This window comes from Micromys minutus (genome assembly GCF_963924665.1).
Source record: "Micromys minutus genome assembly, chromosome: 1".
Taxonomy (NCBI): domain Eukaryota; kingdom Metazoa; phylum Chordata; class Mammalia; order Rodentia; family Muridae; genus Micromys; species Micromys minutus.
Genome location: NC_137969.1, coordinates 114,801,915 through 114,822,877, shown reverse-complemented (window position 1 = coordinate 114,822,877; position 20,963 = coordinate 114,801,915). Strand labels below are relative to the sequence as shown.

Here is a 20,963-nt window from a genome sequence, read left to right as displayed (position 1 = left end):
TCTTTCGTTTGGGTTTAAGAATCAAATGCAGCCCAAATGCAGAGATAATTTGAATTATTCGACTTGAAACCTTCAGGACTCTGATTTGGCTTGTCCTGCCCTCTTTGCTGCTAGTGTGCGAGCAGCTTCCTCGCAGGGTGTGTCTTAACTTACAGCAGCTGCCTTTGAGAGCCACGTGTCTGCTAAACGCCTACATTGCATCAATAAAAGAAACTAAGTAGGGAAGGAGAACAAAACTGTTGTATTATTTTCTTCTTCGGTAACGGTATGGATTAAACGAGATGTATTTACTTTTATTTAGCGGAGGAAGAGGAAAGTTTAGATCGGGGTCGTGATCAGATCTGTCTTCCTAGTAATGACCTCTTTGCCTTTCCTACCCGCCCAAGCAGCTCCTGGTGCCTCCAAGAATTCTGTGTGCTAGAAACCTACGCTCGCTCGCTCTCGGCAGAGGCAAGGCCTTGGGAGAAGGGAGGGTGAAAGAAGGGGGTGGGCCTATGCAAATAGCCCGCAAGAGCCACCTCTCTATTGGCTGGTAGCCTGTCCGTTACCGAGTAGGGCAGGGTGTTCCTGGACTTGAGTGCGGTACCTGAGCGAGACGCGCAGCAGAAAGCCCACGTTGGCGGCCGCCCGGAGCGCAGCGCGCAGAGGCGGGAGACTGCGAAGTCCCGAGCCGACGCCGCAGCCTGAGTTCCGCGTTCGGCTCTTGGTCTCTCTCATCGCCTCGGAGAGCGGGATCCTCCGAGAACCCGAGAGACTGCCGAGAGGAAAGCTAGATCGTGACTGCCTCCTCTTGGAGAGGCGCGCGGAGATTCCGAGGGGGAGCGACGGTGCCCGAGAGCGGAGGGGCGCTGAGGGAAGTTAAAGCGGCGCGGAGAAAATTGACAATTTAGGACGTGGGGTCGCCCCAGCCCGGGACCCGCAGAGGAGTAAACTCCACGATTGTCCTACAAGCCAGGGGAGAGTGCAGGGGGATGGTGCCCGGCATCGACCCCATCTCTTGATCTGTCGTCTCTGACCACCTTCTGCCAGCCTCCTGAGAGGGCTTAGGGCAGCGCACGTGTGCAGACGGCGAGTGACCGTGCTGTGACCCGCCCAGGGACGTCGGCCGCAGCGCAGTCCTGCCTAGGACACACCTGGCTCAGCCCGTGCGCCTCCAGAGACCTGCGGGAGAGTGGGGCGGGGGGAGATCCTGGCCGTCGCTCCGTCGTCTCCTCTCCGCCCGGGCTTCTGGGGGCGCCGCGGATGACCATGAGAGATAAGGACTGAGTGTCAGGACCGGGAAGAGAGCCCGCCGAGAGGTGGCGGGGGCTGCCCACTCCAAGGGCCACAGCCGCCGCGCTCCGGCCTCGCTCCGCCGCTCGACGCCTCGCGGGGCCCGCGGGCACAGCCGGGCAGGGCGGCGATGCCCGGGCTGGGGCGGAGGGCGCAGTGGCTGTGCTGGTGGTGGGGGTTGCTGTGCAGCTGCGGTCCCCCGCCGCTGAGGCCCCCTCTGCCGGTAGTCGCGGCCGCCGCCGGGGGGCAGCTGCTGGGAGCCGGCGGGAGCCCGGTGCGCGCCGAGCAGCCGCCGCCACAGTCCTCCTCTTCGGGCTTCCTTTATCGGCGGCTCAAGACCCACGAGAAGCGGGAGATGCAAAAAGAGATCCTGTCGGTGTTGGGGCTCCCGCACAGGCCGCGGCCCCTGCACGGTCTCCAGCAGCCTCAACCCCCGGTGCTCTCGCAGCAGCAGCAGCAGCAGCAGCCGGCTCGCGAGGAGTCCCCTCCGGGGCGTCTGAAGTCGGCTCCGCTCTTCATGTTGGATCTCTACAACGCCCTGTCCAATGACGAGGAAGAGGATGGGGCGTCGGAGGGAGAGGGGCAGGAGCCCAGGTCCCACGGAAGGGCTGGCTCGTCCCAGCTCAGACAGCCATCTCCAGGCGCTGCACACTCCCTGAACCGCAAGAGCCTCCTGGCTCCCGGACCGGGCGGCGGTGCGTCCCCATTGACCAGCGCACAGGACAGCGCTTTCCTCAACGACGCGGACATGGTCATGAGCTTTGTGAACCTGGGTAAGGATTTTGGGGATAGCACCGCGCGGAGGCTGGATCCCTCCTTTGCCCCTGGGCTAAGCTGGTGGGAAGAGGTGGAGGAGCGCGCGCGCGCGGCTGGGATGAGGGACAGCTGGCGCTCCTGACACCTGCGCAGCCTAGTGCTCGCCTGCGCTCCGCTGCGGTGGGAGGGGCTGGAGCGCGCAGGGGTTCCTGTGGAGGGTGTCTTCTGGGAGCTAGGGACACTTTTCCCTGTATTCTTACTTCTGACGAGCTCAGGCCACCTCAACTTAAGTGAGTTTGGCCAACGCTGGTAAGATAAGGCCCTCTGCACTCTTTCCAATCTGAACTGTCCTCCTCTGTCCCCTGGACGTTTGGAGTGCCACTTTACCCATATTGACCACCAGGGAGTTCACTAGCAGTTAAGAACTCCGAGAACCTGATCTGTGTTAGAGAAACTCACAGGTGTTGAAGAAGGAGGACTTCAGTGGCTGAAGAAGGTCCCACAGGACCTTAGAAGGTGTGCCAGTCCCAGCCAGGAGAGGGCTTGCGTCAGTGTGGGGCGAGATTCCAGCGCAATTGGGATAATCCACCCGGTGCCTGCGCTCTCATGCCCTTGGTCATTGTCCCAAAAGGTTGACCCTTCAATCAATGCTGTCCAAGCTCCTGGGGGGAGAGAAAGGGTGCGGGGGTAGGGGCCAGGGTTGGCCGCTGAGCTCTACTGAACTCTGTTGCCAGGCAACAGAAGGGAAAGTGAGGGCTGCTAAATTGGGCTCTGCCACTAACATTCTGTGGCAGACCCGGACCAAGTCTCGTCCCCCTCCCCCCGAAGTTTTCTCTCATTTGTAAACAGAAAAGGGAGGTGTGGGATGAGAAAGACCCCAATGCTTCTGATCCTTGCTAGTTTTTATTCATAAACTTTGTATAGACCAGGGACAAAGGAGACTCGTCCCCAGTGAGTAGACCTGGGGAAGTAGACACACCCAGAGAGGCTACCACCATTCCTGGGTTTCTGTAGGCTTTCTCTCCCTGGAGAGACCCAGGCCTCAGAATGGGTTAGCATGATTTTGCCAAAAGGCCTGTCAGAGACGTTCATCATTTTCAAGCCAGTAGTTACAGGAGGGATGTGCCAGTGTTAAGTATCTGAGTTTTTGGCCTGCATCTAGGATTCTTAGTTCCGCCGAGGCGGAGCCAGTTGTGAGGAAGGAAAACGAAGAGTAGCAACCAAGTGGAGCAGGAAAGTGTGGAGGTGGAATGACCAGTATCCAAGCAGTGCTGAAATCCTCCTGGGAAATGCACGAAACAGAATCTCACAGGGAGTGGAGGCTCAGGCCTGCCAAGCCCAGCTACTTGCACCCCCAGGGGATCTGATTGGGCAAGGATTCTCACAGTGTATTGGAATCCAGTTCAAGGCTGAGCTACCCCCAGGAAGCGTTCTAAGGAAATTGTCTCACATGCCACTCAGTGAAACTTGATGATACGTTGGTCAGGGCTTCAGAGGAGCAGGCTTTTCTTATTCTAGCATGGGCTAATTCTTTTGATTTCTTAGGCCTCAGCCCTGGCTGACCTTAGTGTCACTTTGGGCCTATAAAGTATTAGGGTGCTGGGGCTGGCCCTCCTCAGACCCAGCGATTGGCAGAATCCTGTGGGTGAGCTCAGAATTTTTTTTTTTTAAGTTCCCTCGATTATTTTTTTTTTAAGCATGTGCTACCATGGTGAAGATGTCTGAAGGAAATCATCTCTGGAAGAAAACAAAAACAAAAACCAAAACAAAACAAAGAATCCCCCCCCCCCAAAAAAAAGCAAAAGTCCCAAAGGCTCCTGAATGCTGGAGCACATTAGAGTAATCTGTGGCTTTTAGGAATCCTGGGTGGCGCTCATTTGGTTCAGTCAGCATGTGGCGGTTTGGGCAGAATTCAGAAACAGCATTTTTTTTTAAAGTACTGCCCCGATGATTCTAGAGTGCAGAAACCATTGTTTTTGATCACAATTGAAATGTAAAGATCTGGTTTGAGGCAGGTGTGTGTGTGTGTGTGTGTGTGTGTGTGGTGACTTTCATATTCTTTTTCCTTGCTTTTCTGACCTTCTGTGGTCTACAAGTAACACAGCTTCTGAGTCACACTGTTTGAAGGGCTTGCCAACTCATTTTGTTATGGCTATATAGTTTAGCATCATACCTCTCCAGGTATGTCTTTAACTTCCCTCCCTCCCCCTCCCTCTCTTCCTCTACTCTTCCTTTTTCCTCCGGCCAACCTCTGTCCCTCCCTCCATCCCTGTCCTTTCTTCCCCTTCCTTTTCCTTTCCCTTCCTTTACCCTGTCCCATCTTTCCTTTTTGAGATAGGCCTATGCTATGTAGCCCAAGATACATTGGAGCTGCAAACTTCCTGCCTAAAATTCCAGAGTACTGGAATTACAGGCTCACGAGGTCACATCTGACTTTTATTTTTCATAAATGATTTTTAAAGACTGAAAGTTCCAAGGGAGCGTAGCAGTCGGACAAGTGGATTCCTAGACAGGCTAACGTGGAACTGAGAGATACTACTGCTCTTTGTCCAAGTCCTTTCTATCTCATCATGGGGCTTCCTGCAATTACCCTTAATGTAGGTCCAATTCTAGAGTCCACTCGGGAGAAAGGAGGAAACCTCTTCTAGGTAGATGGAGTTCAAGCAAGCAAGCAAGCATTACCACCAGCCAGGAAAAGCAGTGGTGTTCATCTTAATCCAGGTAGCAGTGGGAAAGACAGGCTTCCCCAGAGGCTAGAATGTGAGAGAATCTGATGACCATGGCTGTGAATGTAAGGGGAATTTACCTGAAGAAAAGGGTCCAGAGCTCAGTAATGTGGATGCTCTGAGAATGTTAGGATTCTGCAGATTTTCTCACTGGTATCACTGTCATGTTGACTGATGTAGGAGAACATGACTCATCTACTAAAGAACCTATAGAGAGATAAATCTTACGCCACCATGTTTGTACGACGTTCACTGCACTGAGGTCACACATTACAGGCATGAAGGAAAGTTACCCATCTCTGTTAACATGCCTCTTCCCTAGGACCAGAGGAGTAATTTGCTCATGAAATACATTTGAAACACCCTAGCTTTGTCAGCCAGCCTGACTGTCAGGAAGTATGAATCAACAGGATGAATCTCTCAGAGCTCCAGTGCTGGCCATTCGGTCCAGCTTATTGTTGACACTGACTGTTTAAAATCCTGTCTTGGGAACCGGCTGGGACGTGAAGGGCTGGCTGTCTGCTGTGGATGTGTCAGCTGAGTGCCTGGGTGAGCTTGTGAATTTGCATCCAGTTGGGGTCACAGATGTCATTCGATATTTGTTTATTCTACTGCTCAAAATGTCTTGACAGCCTACTAAGCAAGCCGGCCAATTTGGTGACCTTGGAGGGAGATCCTGATCTATCCTTTAGGTGTTAGGTTAAAATTCCACCCTCCTACAAACACCTTATTCTATGCCTTAACCTCTTCTTTATCAGCACAGCCCCCTGGTCCTTTCCTTCCTTGTGCTGATCACACGGAATTTCTCCCTCTGTCTGCCTCTGTTTTTAAAATCGCTTACTCATTGTGCACGCACTGTTTAGGATCTCAGCTTTCAAAGGTGGTCATCACAGGGACCCACCATGGTAGCCTAACAAAATGCTGCACACACTGACCATGCTTCTAAATGATCAAACTAACAAAAATATAAATATCCTGTATTTTAAATTCCCACTGATCTGCATGTTCTGATTCTTTGGAAAAAGATAATTCTTCATTTGTGTTTAGTGTAAAATGCCTGGAGATATTTAGGACCCTGGTTTGAGGCAGTTCATGTAAATGTGTCATTAATAGGCTTTTAAAAAGTTACCCACGTGTATTGATTTGTAATATCTTTATGTTTGTGAGAGTAGAAACAATGCTTCTTTAAATCTTTGCACTTCAGGCTTATCGTGAATTAATAAGGTGTTGATCTCCAGATGTTAGGGTTAAATGAAATAAAAGGCTCACATCATGCTCGGAAACGGGAATCAGTAAGTGTTAGTACAAGAAACAAGTAACTTATTGTACTGAAAATATTGGCAATCTTCTCAACAGAATTACTCTTGGGAAACATAAATTAGAAGAAAAATGGAATACTCCCTGCTTGTATCTGTAACCAGAGATGCTGCACTGCCTTTTATAAACAGAGGATCAGTACCACAGCTTCGCATTTGGGATGCTTGTACTCATCCAGAGAGACTTATTTATTTATTTATTTATTTATTTTTGTAACAGAAAATAAATTTTGTTGCCTGTAACCTATTCTCAACAAAGGGGGCTGGGAAAATTTGAAAGAGTGTGGTCCAGGGAAGAGGTAGATGTTTCCCCCAAGAGTCTTAAATGTGAAATCCAGTGGCTTTTCGACAAAGAAGCTGGACAAAGTGTTCTTCAGCTGAGATCAAAGGGCAAGGAGATACCATTGTTCTGCCCTCAGATGCTGCTTCCTCTGGTTGTCCTTCTAAGAATGGGTATAAATCCTTTTTCAAATGTGCTGAATCACGCTTAGTTCCTCTGTTTAAGCTGGCCCCTGATTAGCTTGGAGAAGGCTTTTCCTCAAGCTGTGGGAATCTCTGGGTTAAGTGAGGAAAAGGTGACAGTCAGCATTTTCTCTACAAGTCATGATTGTGTTTTTGTCTACACATCTTCAGAGTCTGGCTGCCTTTACCTGATGGATTTCATCTTTGGGGGTTGGGGGGGGATAGGAACAGAACTCAGGGCCTAACATGTGCTAAGCCCACTGAGCTACACCCAGCTGCAAAGTGGTGTGCTGCATATGAATGTGTGTGGAAGGCTTTGAATACTTACTATCAAGAATAATGGCCTGAACTCTAATATAGCTGATCGATTTGCCTCCCCCTGGGATTGCTGAAGAAGTGGGGTGAGGAAAGTGGAGGGTGAAGCCCATTTGTGTTAACTTTGCACAGATCAGCCCCGTGCTCTGCCTCCCAGCCAGATCAGAACAGGCGCTATTCTAGAGAATGCACATTTCATAACTTGATAGACAGTTGAGTTTTTTTAATATTCATTTTGAACTCCCTCTACTTTCTCTCTGAAACGGAAAGTTTTACCATCATTGGCTTCCAGCAATAGAATGAAAGGAGGCCCTATTTTAATGAGGTAATTTTGTTTCTGATTAGAAGCTGTCACTAATATCTAGTTTAAAGCAGTACAAATTAGTGCAGAAGAAATCAATACAAGAGGATGATACTAGTAGTCAATTTACAAGGGCCTGTGCATGTCAACAGCTGTTACTCATTAACTTACTAACTGTCCCACCCACCAGAGCCTGCAGGATAGCCCAACCACGTGCCAGCAATCCAGCCCAGCTTCCCTGGCCACAGGCTGTCACCCAGGAGCTGAGGAGGGGAATGGGGGAGGCTGGTGTCTTTCTTCTGTGTCACTATCTAAGCACCAGTGTGTGCTGTTGCCCGTTTCTCTCTTACAGTCCAGACAGCTGAGTTCATCTCATTCCGACACACTGTCCTGTTCTCAAACCCTCAGTTTCCACAGGTAGCCGCTCATCTGTGACCCATCTGCCGTCTTCATGGAATTCCGGAGCCAGGAAACAAATGTAGTCTCACCTGGAATGAGAGAAAAAAAAGTAACAATCATATTAAGAGGGGAGGGAAAACTAGCACTTTTAGTAATATTCAGTTACTAAGTAACCAGTGCTACCAAACTCTCAAGTGTCTAAGCATGACTCAAAGCCTGAGCTCCACCTGCCTGTCTTTTACTATTAACAGTAGACATTAACAGTATGTGTGTGTGTGTGTGTGTGTGTGTGTGTGTGTCTTTTTGTTTTCTTCTATTGATTGATTGATGCTTGTTTGAGAAAGGGTCTCACCATGGAATCTATTCTGCCCTCAAACTCAGAATCCTGTCTCTGCTTCCTGATTGCTGGGATTATAAGCACTTTATATAATTAATAATAATAATAACAGTAATAATATATATATAGCAATAACAGTTGATCATTTAAATATCATTATTTAGATGTTAGTTACATGCTGTGAAGATGTTCCCTAAGATGTTTGTTTAATGTGAATATATAGTCTTCTAGCATCCTGTGACTAAAGTTAGGGTCCATAGCCTGGTTTGGAAAACATTTACAAGGTGGTTTTTCTGAGGAAGCATGCCTTGCAGCAGATAACTGGTTCTGAATTTACTGATTGACCATGCTTGGGATTTATTGTCGAATTACTGTTAAACTGAAGAATTTAGAGATTGGTAAATTCTCACATGTCTGCCACCTGGCCTGCCATGTTTGTTAGATTTAGTCAGCACTGTTTCCTCTGCTCTTTGGTGCTCCGTGACAAGTTAAGGGAGAATCCCTAGACCCAAGAAGCCATTCTTAGTGCACTGGAGCAGTAGGGCTGCAGACAGACAGAATGATACAGAAATGGCAAAGCATCCTCAAACACTCCCAGCCAAGATCTGGATTTTTTTTTTTCCCTCATGGCCAGTAACATTTCCCCCTGGAACTCTGTTTTCTGAAAAGAAAATGCTAAGTGTGTCTATAAATATGTCTTGTTTGGTATGCTGCAGGACTGTTGACCCCACAAAGAATTGTTTTCTCCCAGAAACTGAACTGAAAACCATGCTGCCCGAAGCGGCATTGTTCCACTGATACGCACCAGGCAATCCTCTTCCTGCCCTTCCCAACCCCATTATTCCCAGACCAGGCCCATAATGGAGATGGTATCTAAATGACATCAGGTAATTCCTTGATGGCTCCCCACAGTCTTGTTATCACACAATCCCAGATGACTGGGCTGAAGAATCTCCTTCAAATATTTTTGCAGAGAAGGGGCTCTTGGTTCTGAGAGGGGGCCGGCCTTCCTGACTTTCAAGTTCACTGGCATACGCCCTTGACAACAAGCAGTCCTGCTAGATAGGCATCAAGGGGCTGCCCTAGGCCTGAACTGTCTGTGCTCTCCAGCGCCGACTTTAAATTCATATTGTTTTCCCATCATTGGGAGCGTTGTCTGGGAGGAGGAAAGTGGGCTGAGAGCAGGCAGTGACCGTGTCCCCTGAGGATCCACCACGGTCCTGATAGCACGCTTGCTGTTTCACCCTTCCACCTTGTCCAGAATGTGATTTCCAGCCCCAAACATCTGCGCTTGTTGACTGTTGTCCCTGTGTTTACAGTCTTGTTGGTTTCCTGTTCATGAACGTGGGCTGGGAAAAATATTCCGACTTGAGTCCCGGAAGAGGAGGAGCTTAGCTCTATCATTGGTGCAAACTGTGCGGATGAGGTCGGGGGATATTTTTACAAATTGGCTTTGCTTACTCTCCAAGACTAGTTATTTTTCCTCCCTTTTAGAAAAGTCTGTGAATTGCATTTAAATTGTCCAAAGTCTGACTTTTCTTTTTCCAGCTACAAAATGACAAAATTTTTACTTGACTTAATTTTTCTTCCAGATCTTGTTTGTACTTTCCCATATCAGAGTATGTTAACAACAGAGGCAGTGTGCTGAAAAGAAGTGTGTGTGTCAGAGAGAGAATATGTGTATGTGTGTGTGAGAGAGAATGTGTGTGTGTGTGAGTGTGTGTGAGAGAGAATGTGTATGTGTGAGAGAGAATGTGTGTGTGTGTGTCAGAGAGAGAATGTGTGTGTGTGTGAGGGGGGGGGAGAGTTATGTGTATTTGGAGAAATTTTAGTTTCATAATAAAATTGAGCAGAGAAGTCCAGAAATTTCCTATGCATCCCTTACCCCCACCACATGCACACATCTTCCCAAGAGCATCTGCATTAGGAAGGGTCCATCTGTTATCACAGAGGAAACAGCATTGTTAGGCAGCACCCACAGTTTCTATCTGGGTTCACTCCTGTGGTACACCTCCCGTAAGTCTGGACAAATGTATAATGTGTATCTATGTCACAGGGTCACACAGAATAGCTCATTGCCCTCTGTGGAAAAGGCTGTCTCATTTAATGGGGAAGAACACGCCGTGGATATATACACACAATCACAATATGCAGTTTGGGAGGAAGAAGAATAAAACACTGTTGTTGAGGACCACTTCATCTTCACAGTCCACTCTGGTGTTGTGTATGACAACGTGGGTCTAGTAGTATTTGAATGTGTTGTCAACAAACCTATCAGAAATCTTTTCTTTCCTTTTTTAATGTCTAGGAGGTATTTCCCCCCCTTCTGCATACTTGCACTGAGGTGTCTGTCACCATAGTACCTAGACAATCCCTCAGGCAGAGAGAGACGTGAGTGATTAAATTTCTCCCCGGCTTGTGCTCTGTTTGATCCGTGCTCGGCAGGATGTGGAGAGGTGAAACCGCGTCCTGAAGAATGAGCGAGAGTTATTGGAATTTGGTGCTTGTAAACTATTGAAATTGGGGCTGCTTAGGGGAAGAGGTAAATATTTTTTCTTCCTTTCTGAAAATTTATATTAAAACAGTGTGAATTTAGGATTGAGAAACTTCTCTCTAACCTCCCTTTCTCCCCCTCCAAAGCATGCTGGACCTAGAGGGGAGATCACAGCCTATCTTAGGAGAAACTACTTAGACTGTAGTAAATCTAATTAATTGAGACTCCATAAATCCTGAGGGCTTTGTAAATAATACATGGAGTAGGGTTTTTTTTTTTTTTTTTGTTTTTTTTTTTTTTTTGGTTTTTGTTTTGATTGCTGCTGTTTTCTCTGAGGATTGGCTAGCCAAATTACCGTGACTAAGGAATATGGGACCCCTAAAGAGTGGCACTGAATTCACAGTAGTTTGTCTGAGGTTGTCAGGAGTTTGAATATTCTTTTATGAGTACTCATTATAAGCAGGGATATCTTTATCGTGGAATTATAACCAAATTGCCCACCCCTTACTTCCCATTTTACCTCCCACCTGCATAGAGGAAACCTCCCAAAATAAGGAAGTACTTGGGGACCATGGCTGTATAGGTTCAAGAAATTCACCTGTAGTTCCTAACATGTGACTTAGAGTGTGTTCTGGGTGATACTTAATTGGACTGAAAGATTGTGGGGGAAATTGTCAAATGGTGGTGGGGTACCTTTGTACCCCTTAGTTATATTATCTACTTCATGAAACTTATTTGATTTTATTACTACATAAGGATGTGAATCATTGGTGCAAATGGGATAACCTCCTGTCAGGGATGCAGGTAAAATTCAGTGGAATTTAGTTTCTTGTCTCTCTTTTACTTTTATTTTTGGACAGTGTTTGATGTAACCTAGGTTGGCCTTGAGCTTGGATGGTCTTGGACTCCCAACCTTCCTGCCTTATTCTCCAGAGTATTGGTATTACAGCTGTGCCCCGCCATGCCCAACTTCTCCCTCTTCTTCTTCTCCATGAATAGCACTAGCAACTTCCTTCATTGCATTTATTCTTCCTGTAATGCATGCTTTTCTGGCCATAGTTTTGGTGCATTTGCCATCAACCCAATAGGGATTCATAGAGCTTTTCGAGTCACTTTGAACTATTACAGTTAAGTCGCTGGTTTCTCAATGGTACGAAGGTACCTACTGGTCCTTTCTTACAAATTAGAAGAGCCCTTGGTTAAGACTTGGGGAGGCTTGAATTTAGATTCTACGCTTTATAGTGTCCTTTTGTTCTGTCTTGTTCAAGCCACTTAACCAAATGTCTAAGGTTCTTTCCTTGCCTGTATAATTTGGATACTAGGCCAGATCAGCATTTTCCAAAGAAGTATTTCATGGGACGCCCCTTTTCCAAAACGGCCTGTGCAAGGAAGTTTGTGGAGGTAATTGGTATTCTTCCTTCTGAAATGTAGGTGCCCATCAGGGTTTCAAAGCTATGACAAGGCTGACAGGGAATCTGCGTCCTCCCTGAGCCTGTCTTTTTGCTGTGTAACCCCTTTTTGGTGGGCGCTCCCTTGTGTCAGCCTGGGCTTCTCACTCCATGCCTGTCCCTGGTCCCTCCTACTTACTATGATAGAGGAAGTTGAGGACCCCAGGACGCTCCATTCCCAGTGGCCCTTGCCTTTCTGGGACTTCAGTTCTGAGCAAGCTACTTGTCCCATCTTGCATAGGTGACCTGTGGCTTTCCTTGACCTGTTACACTTCTGAGCTTTCCTTCTCCTGTACCTCCCCCCTTCTCCTGTACCCCCCTTCTCCTGTACCCCCTTCTCCTGTACCACCCCCCTTCTCCTGTACCACCCCCCTTCTCCTGTACCACCCCCTTCTCCTGTACCACCCCCCTTCTCCTGTACCTCCCCTTCTCCTGTACCTCCCCTTCTCCTGTACCCCCTTTTCCTGTACCCCCTTTTCCTGTACCCCCTTCTCCTGTACCTCCCCCATTCTCCTGTACCTCCCCATCTCTCAGTTTCATTGCTGTGAAGACACCATGGCCTTGGCAACTCTTATAAAGAAAAACATTTAACTGAGGCTGGCTCACAGGTTCAGAGGTACAATCCATAATTGTCGTAGCAGGCAGATATGGTGCTGGAGAAGGAGCTGAGAGTTCTACATCCAGATGGGCAGGCAGCAGGAAGTGATACACTTCCTCCACCAAGGCCACACCTCCTAATAGTACCACTTCTTATGGGTCTATGGGTGCCATTTTCTTTCAAACTGCTATAGTTCCCCTTGATGAAAACCATTTGCTTTCCCTGGTCGGCCCCTGTGCTGGTGGTCAGTTTTCCATTGTTGTAACAAAATGCCTCAAACAACTTAATAGAAAGTGTGTGTGTGTGTGTGTGTGTGTGTGTGTGTGTGTGTGTGTGTGTGTGGTGTATGTACAAGAATGGGCTTACATATACCATGGTGCATGTGTAGAGCTCAGACAATAACTTGTCTTTCATTCAGGCTGTGGCTGACTAGGTAAATTCTGAGAACCTTATTTTTAGCCCTATCAAAGATGGACAGAATTACAGATATGTGCTACCTTATCTAGCTTATACGGTATGAGGATCCTAACTCAGGTCCCTGTACTTACACAGAGAGCCGTTCCCACTGGCCCATCTCTTCAGCTCCACAGTGGCTCTTAATGACCTGGAATACAGTTCACAAATCCTAGACTAGCCTAGAGCCCACCTTGTTCCAGAGTTGCTCACTAATGTATTCCCCTGAAATATTTCCCCCCATATAGCTCTATTGAGGTATAATCTACTTTAGCATACACAGTTCTAGTAAAATTGTCACAAGAGTCACAAAGAGTAATGTGCTTTGAGTTACTCCAAAGAATTTTCTGCCTGAGGGCATGGAATTCCCAATCCCAACACACAAGAAGTGATGCTCCAAGTCCCGTTCTTCATCCACACCATTTTATTTGCTTTTATCTAGAGGATATTAGCCATCATATGCATAAAATAAGTTGAAGATGTTTATGAATGGTTTTCTTAGATCAGAAGGCTGTGGGCTTGGGTCTGCATGGTACCAGGTTTGTGTGAGATCAAGCTGGCGTTTTGCAACTGTGTTTGGCCTTAGTGTCTGGTATTTCACTTTTTCTATTTATATTTGAAAATAGTGATAAAATTAGGCACTTTTTTTTTTAAAATTTGAGAGCAAACATCTGGGGTACTTTGGGGTTGTTGGTGACCCTGTCAGCATCTTGTTTCTAAAGAGTCGAGTTTAAAAGATTGGATCCTGCTGGAAAATAGCACAAAGATGCTTCTATGGGTTTCTGTTTTAAATTCGGGCAATTTAGGGAGGGCACAAGTCCAAAATCTTAAGAAAGCCGGCTCCAATCACCTCCCAACTTTCTCTCCATGCTCACCCTTCTCCAAGGGTCTGGAAGCACAGGCAGATACCACTCCTTTGGTTTTTGTGAGACAGTATAAATATTGTATTTTGTTATGATGTTTTTCTGTACAGAATAGCTAATAGTGCTTTTTATCCTAGTATCTCAGAAAGGCTGAAGTTGAAACTTGATTAGCTGTGCATACTCAGAGTAAGGCAAGAATTTGGAAGGCTCTGGAGAAAATGATACTTAAGGCAATGCTAACCAAAAGCATTCAGTCCTGGTGTGTGTGTGTGTGTGTGTGTGTGTGTGTGATGTATAGTACAGAGACCAGAAGTGGTTGATAAATGTTCTGTATTGTTTTCTACCATATTTATTTTTTATAGAGGTCTTTTTTTTTCTTTAATTTAAAAATTGAATTGCTGAGGATCAAACCCAGGGCCAAGAATGTGCCAGACAAAATTCTACCGAGCCACACCCCTAACCATACAGGTGTTTTTTTAAACAAAGAACATATATAAAACTACAGCAATATGAACTCTTAATCACCTCAGAAAATCAGTCAAAACCAATACAGAGGTTACAATCTAGAAAACGTGTCATTAAATAATTTATTAAAAATAGCATTGAATTAGTTAGCAACAGAACCGGTAAACCCTCCTTGGCAAAGTTGGCAGCTGTAGTTACTCTTCCTAATACAGGTGAATCTGGCCAGGGAGTTTGTTCTTTGGATGTAGACTTTTCTTTGGTCCTTCTTGGATCATGGTAAATTGAATGCAAAGCCCAGTTCTGTGGTTCTTAGATCTTCCAATCCAAAAAGCTCACAGAAGTATAAAGGCTAAGTATTTCTGGAATTAGATTAGTTTGTGGCCATCAGACATAGTAAAGTGTTTTTTGGTTTATTTTTTTGTTGTTGTTGTTTTTGCTTTTGTTTTTTCATGGTTGTGACATATCCTCAGCTTTGTTACATCTCTCTCTGAGCCTGGAACCCACTGTTTTCATTAGATTTCCTGGCCAGTGAGCTCTGGAATCCCATGTATCTCTTACCCACACTCCTGATGTTGGCGATCTGAATTCAGGCCCTCATGTTTTGGCAGCAATCACTTTGCCACTGAGGCATCTCTGCAGCCCTGTGGGTTTTTTTTTTTTTTTTTTTTTTTTTTTTTTTTTTGGTAGTGGTGGTGGTGGCAGTCTTGTTCTGTAGTTAGTGCTGGTCTTAATCTCACAATCCTTCTGCCTAAGCCTCCCTGGTGTTGGGATTACAGACATGTGCCACCATGCCTGATTCATGTATTTATTTTAGAAGTTACTTGACACCTTCCACTTGCCTGCCATTCAGGGAGACTGCACATCCCTTCTAACCTGGTTTCTGTCTTAGTTGCTTTCCTGAAATTGCCTTATTGATGGTAACTAGTGGCTGTCCTGAGTCCCCATCCCCCATCTCCAAGACCTGATGGCATTGGTGTTCTGCTTTCTAGCTTGCTGCATTTTCTGGCTATTTGTGAAACATAGCAGAGACTCAGAAGGTTGTCACGTGACAGGAAAACTATTCAAGGGAGAGGAGGCTAGGGGAGGGTCATCCCTGGGTAAATGAGTGAAGAGCCCTGGCCATTGGTCCTGTGATGTCAGACAGAGCTCTTGGGTGAGTCACTGTAGAGGCTGTGGCAGTCAGTGTGTTCAGAAAACTGACATCAGCAGCAGAGAGGTCTCCCTCCTTGCCTTGAACATAAGCATAGGCTGAAGACGTTCCTTACCCTCCTCCTTGACTGACCCACCTCTTCTGGGAATGACCTAAGTACCTTCTGTGCCAGAATCACAGAGAATCAAACTGCTTTGGTATAAGAATGGAATTGTTTCTGTTTAAACTGCCATGGGTCTACATTTTTGCAAAATTTGTAGAAAAATAAAAGAATTACTAGAAAAGCGATTAAGAAAAGCCAAATGTGTGTAGCATCAAGCCCCAGTTATGAATTACTAGATTCCATTCCTATAAGGTTATTAATTAGATTGGTATTGAGCTGTCTACATTCTCTATTCAGATTTCATGGCAGGCTAGTAATGAAGGGTTAAGGATCATCTTAAGATTCAGCAAGGCAGAGCTTCTTGTATTTGCCCTTGACCTGACCAGTGGGGAGACTACAGTTCCCTATCTCCCCACTGCTGAGCAAATTTGGCATTGGGAGCCAAGTGCAGGTTGAGAACCACAGTTCCCTCACTTCCACATCTGCCTGGCAGCCAGCTCCACTGTTTCTGATTCAGAAATCTCTCCCTCCCATCATCTACCCATCGTTTCCCAAGTCCCCTAGATGAAGCCTTTATGATCCTTGGCCTGACTTCTGCCCTGGCCTCCCTGTTGCTAATCCACCCCTGTATCCCCGCCAGCTCGGCTTCTCTGTAGCACAGATGTGATCTGTTTCCCCCTAGCTCCCCCACACCTCAGCACCTTCATTGGATCCTTATGGTCCACTGATGGAAGCCAAAATCCTAGCTCCCCGACCCCATCTGTTTCTCCTGCACTCACTGGTCTGTCTTTGCAAACACTCTGTTCCCTCATGCTACCCCAGTGTAAACCGCCCATTTGCATTGCACACCTATCTCCCTGATGCTCTCTGTCCCACCTGATTCGCACCAACTCAGATGCCACCTTAGCCTGGAGGCGTTTCTGAGGTCCACATAATCGGTTTGCCAAGGTTCGTTAGGAGAACATCTGGGGTCAAAAGAAAGAGGATTTTCTTAGTGATGGGAACCGCTGAACAGCATTGAGATTTGGACTCCCATCTGTGGGTGAGGAGCGGGCAGCCTGGAGTTTTAGTCTCTGTCACTCATTGGTGGCATGAACTGGTCCAATCCCTTCAAGATGAACTCCTCTGATGGCCATCTTCTAAGTTTTGTTTGTTTTGTGGTTGCTGGGAAGCCATCTTAGGGCCTTGGGCACACCAGAGAAGTGTTCCACCACTGTGTTCAGTCCCCAGCCATTTCCTCTGACTTTTATCCATCTTTGGCACGTCTCTCTTCCCATATACTTGGCTTGGTAGTAACTGAGCTGATACCTTTGAACACTGATGTGTAGGTTAGGTCTCCAACAATGCAGTGACATCTGCCATCCTCTTTGTCTTTTCTCTCTTCACTAATAAAGCCAACCCTTTTCATGGCAAAATTGTAAGTTGAAAAGTGAAATCTACGTGCAGAAAGGGGAAGTGCTGGCTAGATTCTGTCCACAGCAATTACTGTATTAAAAAAAAAAAAAGTTGCCTCTCTTCAAGAGCTGTCTACGTGGCTGGAGGAAACAGTCTTAGGAAAGAAGAAATTCTATTTTCCTTCGAACTGACAGCATTGTCACTTCAGTTAAGTATTCACAGGAGTCAGAAGTTGCCAGCAAGTCTCAGTCTAAATTCTCTACTTGTTCTGGGCAGAAAGATCACATGCCAGCAGACAGGGCTTCCACAGGAGTTGATACAAATACTTGCCTTGTCAGCTTCAGCTTGAGGGTCTCTTGGCTTGTGTTGTGAAGGTGTTTAGACATTCTGTTTACCTCAGGGTTTGAGGATGGCATACTGACCATAGGAACAGTCACTTAGCTCTCCACCAGGCATCAGGGAACATTTAAAACCCAAAAACAGAGCAAAGCCTCGAGCCTCTGTGATATTTCCAGACTGTTGGTGAAGTGAATTGGGAAGAATTCGGGCTCCCAGAAGCCAGTCCAGAGACAGAGCTTCAGCGAGTGCGCGTATGTCTGGATGAGAGTAAGCCTAGGCAAGACGTGATGCTTCTCTTTTTATAAAGTGCTTAAATTATCTCTAATGAGACAGGTAGGTCCTGGGAGGGAGACTCTTCTTCTCCTTCTTGTCCCACTTAACCTTTCCCCCTTTCTACCAGAGTCTGTATGGTGTAAGCCTCGGCACGGAGAAAAGGAAGAGGCAGAGAGATGGAGCTGACATAGTAAATCTAGATTCCTTCCTTCCTCGGTTCGATTTGGAAATGGAATGGAAGGGAGATATGAAAGCAAGTCTGTTCTCAGGTGATAATCTTGTCTGTTTTGATTGGTTTTGGTGTCAGGTATGGACCCCAGACTATCCCGTTTCATGCTTTTAGAATGTGTGATACCCAGAGGGAAGGTTCTGGATGGTTTGTGCTCCTTACACCCTCCCACCCCAAATCGGTAGCTTTGTATGTTGCTTTTCACTTTTAATTCTCATCTGCACTTCACACCGAATGCTGATTGATGGGTGCTGCTGTATCCGTATTGTTCACAGAGTCCAAGGTTTCCTTGTCTTGGCCTTTGACATCTACGTGGCTTCTCTTTCTGGTTGGCAGGCTCTTATTAGAACCATTTGTCTTGTGTCTGTAGGATGCAATCTAGCCGTGGCACCCTTCAGTGTTGGAAGATGTGGGGTGGTCCCTTGTAGCACAAAAGGATGGATCACTCCTTTGACCTTTTAACCCAGGTCTGGAGAAATGAGCCAGTGCTTCCCACTTGCAGCTGCTTCAGGCTAATTTAAATGCCTGCTCATCAGCCGGCGCGCAAGTGTCTTCTCTCATCCAGTGTAACATTTCACAGCACTTGAGGAGTGTGGGATCTGGCTCACAGAAAGTTGAGCTCAGAAGTGAAACTTATCCTGAGGTTCCACCTATTGTCACTAACCACACAGACTACCGGGAGAGCTCTGTCGACACTCCAAAAATAAAGTATGTCATCAAGTCATTTTGCTGGAATGAGGAGGTTCTTTCCATGACTCTCCAAGGTCACCTTGAGGACACGCTTGTTCCTAATGGATGGCAAACGTGTTTCACCAAACTCTTACCTAAGTGCTTTTTTGTTTACAACTCTAATAAGTTCCTGGCTCCCTATAGTGACTCCATGTGAGGCTTCCATGTTTTTTTTTTTTTTTTTTTAGTTTTGGTGGTGGTGGGGGGGCAAATTCTGAGTTGGGATGCATCTTTGAACTTTTCCCAGCATTTATTTTGACCATGAAAAGTCTCAAGCCAACAAAGATAGAAATGCTTTCTTTCTGGCCTGGCACTGAGGGTCTACCATCACTGGTGACCATGCCTGTTCTAAACCGTTCAGTCATGACTTTATTCATGTCAACCCATCTTTTATTTCTTGATACATTTAAAAATAAATTTGCAGACACTAGTATAGGGTCTTTGCAGAACTGCTCCTATGGGTCATTAAGATTCAGTGCTTACATGGAATATGAGGGGTTTGTTTTTGTTTTTTGTTTGCCATTTGATGGATTTTGATGTACATATACACCTGTGTAACCCATATTCCTATTAAAACACACAGCACTAAAAAAAAAAAAAAACCACACACACACACACACACACACACACACACACACACACACACAGCACTACTATTCCCTAAAAGATTTCTTGAGACAACTTGCTGTCTTAGGTGTGGATGGTTTTCGGGTCACTGAATTTAGGATTTTCTCCTGCTGCCTCTCCCTTCTGAGATCCCTTTCTTTGCAGGGGTGGAGTATGTCCAGCCTGCGACTCTTTCAGGCAACACTGTGGGCTTCCTGTTGGTGATCCAGCTTGGATCACCCTGGACCTGGCTTTACCACAAAAGTCACAGAACAGGGAAAGGGAAAGCCATCCCGTTTCCAAGTACCAACTCTAGAACATGACAGCTTTTGGTCAGTCTCTAGGGCAGCAGACCCTGTTGGTCAAAATCCCTTTGAGGGTTGAATGCCCTCAGAGGTCACCTAAGACCATTGGAAAACACAGATATTTATTTACATTATGATTCTCAACAGTAGCAAAACCAGGGTCATAAAGTAGCAATAGAAATAATTTTATGGTTGGAAGTTGCTACAGTATGAGGAACTGTATTAAACTGGTATTAATTTCCTTCCAGCTATTGTGAATATAATACACAAAACATCTCATAGGATCCAGTATAATTTGACTTCAAAGTTTTCTACCTTATTCTGGTAGAAAAAAATAGTTCATACTCTGTAGAAGTCATAGCAGGAATATTGATTTTTGGATTATCAGTCAAGCTGGCAGTGTGTATTTGGCAATGCCGGTGGCAATGGTGGACCTCTGTTTCTCACCATTTCATGGTCATAAGGGGTGACAGCCACCTACAGCTCTGTAGTGTGCTGTATGCTCCGCTGAGTTGGGAGGTGACATGCATTCAGTGCTTTTTTGGCTTAGGGATTTTAAAACTTAAGATGCATTTATCAAGTTGTGTATCTATCAGCCACCATACATCAGTGGTACCCATACTTAGAGAAGGATGTCAAGTGCCAGTGAGGAAGATAGTGCATAACTCTGTTGTCATAATGCTTAGACTCCAAAAGATGTAGTAACAGTGTCTCTCTAGCCAAATGGAACCACAGTTCTACTAGGAAGAGGATCTTTCTCCAGTTCTTGGAGTGGCTTATGTGTTGTTTATAACAGTCTCATTCTGGTTGGACAGGTCTTATTGGGTTGGCCGTAGCTATTGTAGGGAGGGATCAATTTGAGGAAGCAAAATTACTGGTTTGAGAGAAGGCGGCAGATAAATTGAACTAACTCTGACCTCAGAGACACATGTTGTGTTTATTGAGGTAAGGCTGGAATGTTCCAGAGAATCCAGAGGGTGTGGTTATTTAATGGAGGAGGTGGGGTGGCACATGACATTTAGGCTCAGTGTGGGAAGAAAAGACGGGTTTCTGCTAGTAGAGGGCACAGGAGGAAGGCTGCCTCAGGAGTGCACCAGGGACCATGGCAGTGGTGATTTGGGAATGGCAAGCAATCTCAAGGGCCGGGTTCCCAGGTGAGCTGCTGCTGGGCGTGGCATGAGGCAGGAGGAGAATGCAAAGGTAAGCTGAGGCAAGTTGGAAAGTGTGCAAGCCTGAGTTGGAAAGTGTGCAAGCCTGAGCACCCTAGACTCCATTCTGTAGGCGGGAAGAAACTATGGCCCCTCGGTAAGACTGGGGAATGATGGGTGTGTGAAGGTAGAAGATGTTTCTGGGAGCAGAATGAGGAAAGCCAGGAACTGGAGACATTAGCTAGGAGGACATTTTCACAGTTTTCTAGATGGTTTCCCTGCTCTGTCTCCAGTTTAAAACTGCATTTGCAATGTTTGACTATGTCTTTTTGAAAATTTAAAATAGTTTGCTTTTTTTTTTTTTTTAACTTCCCTGTAACTACATTTAGAATGTTTTAATCAAGTTAGGTGAAATTAGGTGATGAATTTGTAACACCCAGGAGATTGGAACCTGTGGAGAAAGTTGTCATTCCAGTAAGTA

At 46.2% G+C, this 20,963-nt stretch overlaps 1 protein-coding gene across 2 annotated transcripts in view; it reads left to right on the top strand.

The window, feature by feature from the left end:
• Positions 1-611: 611 nt before the first annotated feature.
• The window catches only part of BMP6 (bone morphogenetic protein 6), a 146,956-nt gene continuing 126,604 nt past the window's right edge, over positions 612-20,963 (top strand). For both annotated transcript variants that reach the window (XM_080915810.1, XM_080915809.1), the window contains exon 1: positions 612-2,045. In XM_080915810.1, coding sequence (XP_080771936.1) covers positions 1,403-2,045 — 643 coding nt within the window. In that variant the 5' untranslated portion in view covers positions 612-1,402. The remainder of the gene's footprint in view (positions 2,046-20,963) is intronic.